Genomic DNA, 8,401 nt, shown 5'->3' with positions numbered 1-8,401 from the left:
TTGTATATCACTTTGTAGGCGCTATTGTGCTGAACATTTTGATATATGATGTTGGATATTTATTTTCTATTTATTCGTTATATCAATACTATACTCGCAAAACATAGTTGAAACAAGAAAATCGAGGTTGTCCCTTTAACAATGCCAGCGCAAAATACTATCGAGTTGCTTTCGTCAAAAACTACGTCATATAAACAATTTAATTTTCAAAATTCTTAGAACCCTGAATTGTTCTGGCTATGTAGAAATAAACGGGTATAACGGGGATTTTTTTATGCCGGAGTTAAATGTACACTACTTATAGTGAATATTTTTGATGGATTACTCACATATTTTATATGATTTAGGATTATTTCACAATGCTACTGTAGGTTAGTAACTTTGACTAGATATTTTTCTATTTTTATTATGGGTTCATGTTTAATGTGAGCATCTGCCAAAAACTATACACTAAAGCACAAAAGGCAATGGATTTGCTGTATATCAAAACTAAAAGAAATACTGGAAATACTGGATGGATTTGATGGACTCATGCTTATCAATTTTTATGACCATTCAATCTGTGAATATTTCGGCTTGTATGGTCATGAAAAAATAGTCGCACTGTCACGCTTTGGTTAGAGAGCCCACCATGTGATCAATGACGTTTCAATCTTGATGAGAAGGGATGCACATTCCCGAATGCATCCTTCCTCATGATATGTTGAGTTAAACATGTTCATTGCACATAAAAATGTCACAGAAAGAGATGCAGTGCCAAATACCGACCGCATGCAGTGCGCGAGCATGACTAAACATGTGGTATTTGAACATATGGTATTTAAACATGTGGTATTTAAACATGTGGCATTTAAACATGTGGCATTTAAACATGTGGTATTTGAACATATGGTATTTAAACATGTGGTATTCAAACATGTGGCATTTAAACATGTGGTATTTAAACATTTGGTATTTGAACATGTGGTATTTAAACATGTGGTATTTAAACATGTGGTATTTCCAGAAGACATTTAATTCGGCTTTGCAAGACACTGTGCTTGGTATTTCGTAAACTAACATTATATAGCAAGCACGACATTAACTGTTCAATAAAACAGCGTTCATGTACATAAATTGTGTGAACTCAAATCATGAAGTATACGATTTTCTGTCATTCTTGGTTTGGTCGTTGAAGAGATAAGACGTATTTTTTTGTGCTCTCGACGTCGCGCTCAGTATATAAATTGAACTGCGCGGGCAAAAAAACGCTCAGTTGACCAATAGACTTTGACAAAGACAGACGTTAATTTTGTGATCTCTGAAAAAAATTTGACATGATTTTTTTTTATGATGACTATGTCTCAGTTGACTTTTGAACGTTAACGAATATGAACGTACTTTCGTGAGCTCTGACTACAGTATCGATGAAAAGTTTTGAGTTTAACTGACTTGACTTCGCGTTATAGAATAGCGACTTGGTACTCGGGTTATTGAATGACTGGTGGACTGTAGTGTTAGGTTATTGTCATGAGATAACAACTTGACTTTGACTTGAGTTGTGTGCAATTAAATTTGTGTTGGGGTGTCAAGCGATTGACTTCACTTGAACTCTGGACGTCGGAGTGATCAGATGTGTTTTTGAAGCTGGTGTCTACGAAAACGTGAGTACAAACTTTTGTGTTTGACTGTTGACGTGTCTCACTGTGTATGATGATTTATGATGATTTAAAGCGGCTGGCGTATTATTGTTGAGTTGTTGTACTGATAGAGAAGTGAAATGCGTTGGGTATAAATTACTCAGTACTTATACAGTGTCGATAATATGGTGTGATGAGAGATGATGGTGTTACAAAATATTTACTGAGCTACTTTGGGAAACGAACCGATGATGTAAAAACATTGGAAACATATTTCATGAAAATGCATGTGCTTATATGTACTAAATATGATATTGCTTTACTTGTATTTGCATGTCGTTAACATTTCTATTTTATTTCAGTATGCTGTGGTGAGTATTGCAGATTTAACTTGTATGTGTGGTTTTTAGTTAACGATGCTTAATGAAAACTATTATTGTACACTTAGTATGGAATGATGTGAATGATGATATGATGGGTAGAATTAATCAGTGCTTGTGTTTAGAAATGCTGAATGTTTATTGAAAAGGCTAAATGCTAGCCAAAACTAACAGTTGAGCTACCGTGGGGATGTCAAACGAATTGATGGTGTAATATGATGGTGTATCGACATACTTTTCTTATATGCACTATATTTGATACATGTATTGGTTTACATTTTTTGCATGCTGTTACAGTTTTTGTTTCAGTGTGCTGTGGTAAGTACTGTAGATATTACTTGATTTTTAGTGTCTATGAATGCTGATGTATGATAGCTATAGCATGAGCTCAATGCTAACCAGTATTATGAGTTGATGTATTGTGGTGATGCTAATCGAACTGATGATGTAACATGATGGTGAACACTTACTGAATGCATACAATTTATTGAATTGCGTTTGTTGATATGCACTATAATATGATTAATGTATTGCTTGACATGTATTTTTCATGATGTTTAATTTCAGTTTGCTGTGGTGAGTACTGTAGATTGTATTGCCTATGTATAGAATTCAATAAAAGATTATGACTGAAAACTGCTTTTGATTCTTTTTGTACAGTTTTAGGGACTATAAGTCTATAACAAAAATATGTCGGTTTATGTTCATGAGTGTGGGCTTAATACAGCAATGTTTGAGTAGTACAGAAATGTTTCTTCGTTTGTGGTCGCCAGTTGTCTGTGACTTGTAAAGTGAAAAATACGCATAGCTTTGAATGCAACAACTATTTACTGTTTTAACAAAGATTGTGTACTATGCATGTTTTGATGTAGATCTTTTCAGATTTGACATAAAATGAAGACCTGTCAGTTTAACAGAGCTGGGAAACGAAGAGGTAAGTGTGTTTCATCTTACTATGAACACTGGTATTTTGACAAAAGAAGAGATAAAGTGAGTTTCTTCATTATCATGGTTTCTTTCAGAGTATAACTTATGAACAAATCAAAACCTATTTTTTACTAGATTTTCATGTACTCTTTTTTTGGATGATGAGTAACTTAAAATCATACGGCTAGTACAGTATGGAACATGAATGCTTTGTTCAGATTTTCAGATGTGTGCTGGCAGTTCAAGTCTGGCAGCTGAAGTGAACAGTCATGATTTTGTTGGAGCTCCAACAATATGCTAGAAGGTAAGTAACTATGTTTAATTTGCATTGCATGTTTTCCTATGTTTCAGACTTTTAAACAGAGATGTCATGATGACTGGAGTTGAGCACAGGGCAGTGATAAAGTAAAAGGTAAGTACTTTTGACTGAATGTTTGTTCTATGCATGTTTTGCTATAATACATTCCAGGAGTGCTTATGCAGTGATGATTTGACAGTTGAGTGAAAGTGGAGCCATGCAGTCTTGATTTTGAAGCTTATCAACAAGCCTTGAAGGTAAGGTTAGAATGACTCAATGTTAGTGAATTATTTAAAAAAATATACTGTCAGTGAAGTACTGTCAGTTGCATTTGGACAGTTGAGCAGAACAGACGTAGCTGTAAGAGCTCTCATATCTGTTGTGTAAAACTGTCCTAATGATATGTTATGCTTGTTTGTTTCTGTTGTACTATTTTTCAGATACGTTTGGCAGTGAAGGATTGAAAGCTGACATGAACAGAAAAAAGATGCTGTTGGCAGTGATGGGTTTGGAAGCTGGCATGAACAGAAAAGCAAACATATGGTGAGTACAAAATAGTTTTTATATGGTATGTTTTGTGCATGCTTCTATGTTTCAGATGTACTTGCAGTCAACAACGAAGATGATTCAAGAAGAGAAACATTGTTGTGATGTGAATAGAACGTTCAAATAGGGTAAGTGTAACAATTGTGGTAGTTTGATTTGTACCATGTGTGTATTGCTATGTTTCAGATTGCACATGCAGAGATGGTTTCCTACTGGGTGTCAATAGAAGGGACACGAGTAAAAACGATTTCAACTGCTAAACCACAATTCAAGAAGTTGGGTAAGTTTTAAGTCATTGATTTGAGGTGTACAATGTGTTCTTTACTTTGTTGCAGATTCGAGTCACTGGTTTACACATGGAAGAAGATTTCCACCTCTGTGACACATCTTTACAAAAGCAAGGTAAGTTGACCAAGTTGTTTTTTTATTTGTTCTGCTATAATGTGATGTTATGCTATTTTTCAGGTTTTCCATGTAGCTATGGATAAAACAATTTTAAGACAGAATAGCTGCTGCAGCTTGGTTCTGTGTTGGTTTTTGTTTAAAAACGTTTTACATGCATGTGTGTTTCAAAATATTTTGTTTCAGTAGAGGGCCAGATGTCGAGCAGTACAGATGTGTTTCTTGGAGGGAGCTCCCAAACCGTGAGTACAAGTATTTGATATTTAGAAGTCTATGTGAAAGATAATAGCAATGGTAGAATCTATCAGTACTTGTGTTTAGAAATGCTGATGTGTGACGGTTAACTGAAAAGGGTAAATGCTAGCCAGTACTTACACCTGAGCAAACGTGGGATGTCGAACTAACTGATGATGTACTATGATGGTGAACACTTACTTTGTGTATCGAAATGCTTTTGTTGATATGAGTGTGAGCTTAATACAGCAATGTTTGAGTAATACAAAAAATGTATGTACTCTTTTGTGGTCGCCAGTTGTCTGTGATATGTATAGTAAAAAAAACACAACACAAAGCTATGAAGCATACAATTGTTTTAAGATTTTATCAATGATTGTGTACTATGCATGTTTTGATTTAGTTCGTTTCAGATATGACATGACCTGAATATTTGACAGTCGAACGGAGCTGAGCATTGCAGAAAAGGTCTCATAGTAGCCTCAACAGTGAATAAGGATATCAACTGCTGTGACTAAACTGTTGAAGAAGGGTAAGTGGAACAATGTGTTTGTTTTATAAGTACCATGTATGCTTTATTTTGCTCTGTTTCAGAGTAGACATACAAACAGTGTCTTGCTTTGCATGCTATTTTTTAGGTCTCTCATGCAGTGAGGGAAAAGAAGAAGATTTCAATAAAGAATCACTGCTGCAACTCAGCTCTTTAAACAAGGTAAGTGTTTACTATGTTGTATACAAAATGTTTCTCTTTCTTACTATGTTTCAGGTTAACATTGCAGAGATGTTTTGACAGCTTGTGACAGAAAAGAAATTCAGCAGCTGTGTCTTGACTGTAGCCACAAGGTAAGTCGAAACAAATATACTGGTTTGTATGTTGTGTTGTTATGCCCTTCTATGTTTCAGACTTACATTGCTGTGACTGTTCCACAGTGGGTCAAAAAAAAGACGAATACAGGTTTCAAGAAGAAAATTGGCTGTTAAAACTCTGCACAAAATATGAGGTAAGTGAACTACTCTTTTGGTTTGTGTTGTGCTTTGTTCTGCTTAACTATTTTTCAGATTTGAGTGGTGGGTCGTTACAGAGCAGACTTTTTGACAAGTGAGAAGTTGAGAAACAGAGAATGATTTAAGATCAGCTAGGTAAGTCTTGATTATTATGCATTGCTAAATGTTGTTTTTTATTTCAGTATGGCTGTGGTAAGTACACTAACTTTCTATAATTTAATATTGAACTGCTTTGATAACTTGTATCCTGCTATGCAATGCTTAATATATATTTTTCATTTCAGTATGGCTGTGGTAAGTACACAAACTTTCTTTAATTTTCACATTGAACTGTTTTGATGACTTGTATCCTGCTATGCAAAATGTCTTTTTTTTATTTCAGTAGCCTGTTGGTAAGTACGCTAACTTTCTATAATTTCATAGTGAATTGTTTTGATGACCTGTATTCTGCATTGTAAAATGTGTTTCTTTTTCATTTCAGTATGGCTGTGGTAAGTACAATTGCCTTTCATATTGAACTGTTTTGATGACCTGTATTTTGCATTGTAAAATGTGTTTCTTTTTTATTTCAGTATGGCTGTGGTAAGTACACAAACTTTCTTTAATTTTCATATTGAACTGTTTTGATGACTTGTATTCTGCTATACAAAATGTGTTTTTATCAGTTCAGTTGCCTGATGGTAAGTACAATTTGCTTCTTTAAATTGCATGTTGAAATATATTTGATGACTTTTGTTCTGCTATGCTCTTTTTCATTTCAGTTGGGCAGATGTAAGTACACTTCATTTATGTAAAAACTGAATATGATTGTTGTGCTATACAAAATGTGCTTTTCTCAATTTCGGGTCAGCAATGGTAAGTAGATTGTGTTTCTTTATGTATAATTTTGTATACATATTGTTTTTTTCATCATAGCATGTTTTTCATATTTATGCTTTGTGTAAGTAAAATGTTCATAAATCATTCTTATCTTAAAACTAAAAATGTATTGTGCTATGCAAAATGTCTGTATGATTTCAGTTGCCAGAGGTGAGTACCATTACAGTTGAAAAGTTAGTTTTGTTTAGTTCAAGTTTTGGTTCACAGTTCTGTTTGTTATTTGGCAAAATTTACATGTATGCATTGAGTCTTGATTTCAGCTCGATTGTGGACTGAAGAAGATTGTCCGCAGAGGGATTGGATACAAAATACAAAGTAAGTACTGAGTTTCTTACTAAAAGTTTTGAGTTGTATTCATTGTGTGTTAATATGCTATGATTGCTATGAACATGACTTTTGTATTTCAGCGAAGACAACATAGGTAAGTAAAATTGTTATCTGTTTCATGTTTACTGTTACAGTTCAATATTGTGTTTATAAATTGTAAGTTGTACAAACACATTCAAAAGTTTCTGATCATGCTTTCGATTTCATTTCAGCTTTACTGCTGGACGAGTGTTCTCTACTACTAGACGTGTCAGGTTTACTACCAGGCGAGCAGTGACAACAAGGCGCCTTTGTGGAAACAACACAACAAAAAAGTGAGTATTAGTTGAAATTGTTTTACTGTATGTTATACTTAAATGCAAAATTGTGCACATAAATTGTAAGTTGTACAATTACAATGAAAGTTTCTGATCATGCTTTTTATTTCATTTCAGCTGTACTGCTAGACGAGCAGTGACAGAAAGGCGCCTGAACATGCAACACAAAACAAAAAAGTAAGTATCAGTTAAACAGTTGGTAGAGTTGTGTGTTTTTCTTTAGCAGTTTGTGTTTACTATTTTATTTGATACATGGTATATTACACATGCATGTTTTTATCATTTCAGGCTGTTTACTTTCATCGTTTACTGTTTAACACAATTTGCTTTTCTATTTTCAGTGCCAATATCCAAACCTTGATGTGGACACCGAGTAGTCAATACATACGTGTGGCGTATAGCTGCGACAAAACCGTGGGTCCATCGCACCGATAACTTGAACATTGGCCCGTGTATGGACATCAGTGCAACTTTGTGAATCCATGTAACTTTGTGAATCCATGTAACATTGCGAATGTGTGTCGATCGAAAAATGTGTACATTCTGCACTGAAACGAACTCGGTGTTGCAAGTGGCAAGTGTTGACAGTGTGTATGTTTATGTTTATGTTTTTACATGAAAAATAAAGGAGATTGTTGTTTTATTGTGCTGGCCAGCAATATTGATGTATTGATGTATGTGTTTGTGTTTAAACTATGCAATACCAAAATCAAACAAAAAATAAACATTAACAGTCATTAACTGTGTTTGGGCGGCCGAGGGGTTTAAGACTCCACAAGTGTGAAGCGCACTGATAGCACTTGGGGGTAAACACCTCGGTATTTCGGTGCTAAAATGTTTTCACGGTGCTTATTTTGACGCACTGTTAGAACTACCAACCAGTAAATGATTGCTTGATTTATAAAACAAATATTCAGTCTCTACTTTGGCACAAGAGACTCTAAGTATCAAATACCAACAATTTAGACGCAGACAATCACATGGTGGTACACCAGTCCGAATATACTCATTGCTCTAGCCAGGATTGCAAATTACTTGTGTTGACTAGCAAGGCTCCCTAGTAACGGAGCAGTGTTACTGGCGTTTTTTGGGTCGATAGTGCTTAGGTGAGGTTTTGCTCGAATCGGGAGCGGGTCACTCGCTTGGGCGAGTTAGTTTTCGCTCGTAGTTTCCAATCTGGCTAGATCAATGTAAGGTTGTCGTTGACTGCTATTTGGCAAGCAGAAAGACAACAGCGGTTAATTAACTGAGTATGGGCGACCGAGGTATGTAGGTGTCAATAGACCGACTCCACAAGTTGCGAAGCGAACCGATAGCACTTGAGGGGAAACGCCTCGGTTTTCGGTTCTAACATGTGTTATCCATGCTGTCGTTATACTCTGGCAAGGCTCCTCAATCTATCGCGAGGGACACTCATTATTGCCCGCAAGCTTTAGAACCTGACGTGGGTCGATGCGTATGCGAGTC

At 35.3% G+C, this 8,401-nt stretch overlaps 1 protein-coding gene across 10 annotated transcripts; it reads left to right on the top strand.

The window, feature by feature from the left end:
* The first annotated feature begins 2,120 nt into the window (after positions 1-2,120).
* Positions 2,121-7,577, top strand: LOC127857533 (uncharacterized). 10 transcript variants are annotated; one of them, XR_008038414.1, is made up of 6 exons: positions 2,121-4,172; positions 4,362-4,938; positions 5,045-5,118; positions 5,310-6,931; positions 7,052-7,111; positions 7,276-7,577. XR_008038414.1 is itself a non-coding variant. In XM_052393956.1 (5 exons), the coding sequence occupies exons 1-5, from the start codon at positions 4,083-4,085 to the stop codon at positions 7,367-7,369; spliced, it is 399 nt and encodes a 132-aa protein (XP_052249916.1). In that variant the 5' UTR covers positions 2,130-4,082; the 3' UTR covers positions 7,370-7,577. The 10 variants fall into 10 exon arrangements, 1 of the variants encoding a protein (XP_052249916.1); XR_008038424.1 differs by having other exon boundaries at positions 4,359-4,414; positions 4,810-4,938; positions 5,045-6,931; XR_008038411.1 differs by having other exon boundaries at positions 4,362-4,414; positions 4,810-6,931.
* The last annotated feature ends 824 nt before the right edge of the window (positions 7,578-8,401 follow it).

Source organism: Dreissena polymorpha, chromosome 1, assembly GCF_020536995.1.
Source record: "Dreissena polymorpha isolate Duluth1 chromosome 1, UMN_Dpol_1.0, whole genome shotgun sequence".
In the NCBI taxonomy this organism is placed as follows: Eukaryota; Metazoa; Mollusca; class Bivalvia; order Myida; family Dreissenidae; genus Dreissena; species Dreissena polymorpha.
Note: the sequence above shows the minus strand (reverse complement) of the source record. Positions and strands in the feature narration are given on the sequence as shown.

Coding starts and splice junctions, on each gene's coding strand:
- LOC127857533 (XM_052393956.1), top strand. CDS start 4,083: ATGTGTTCTTTACTTTGTTGCAGATTCGAGTCACTGGTTTACACATGG. Junction 4,415..6,829: donor TTGGAGGGAGCTCCCAAACC/GTGAGTACAAGT, acceptor ATTTCATTTCAG/CTTTACTGCTGGACGAGTGT. Junction 7,112..7,275: donor ATGCAACACAAAACAAAAAA/GTAAGTATCAGT, acceptor TTCTATTTTCAG/TGCCAATATCCAAACCTTGA.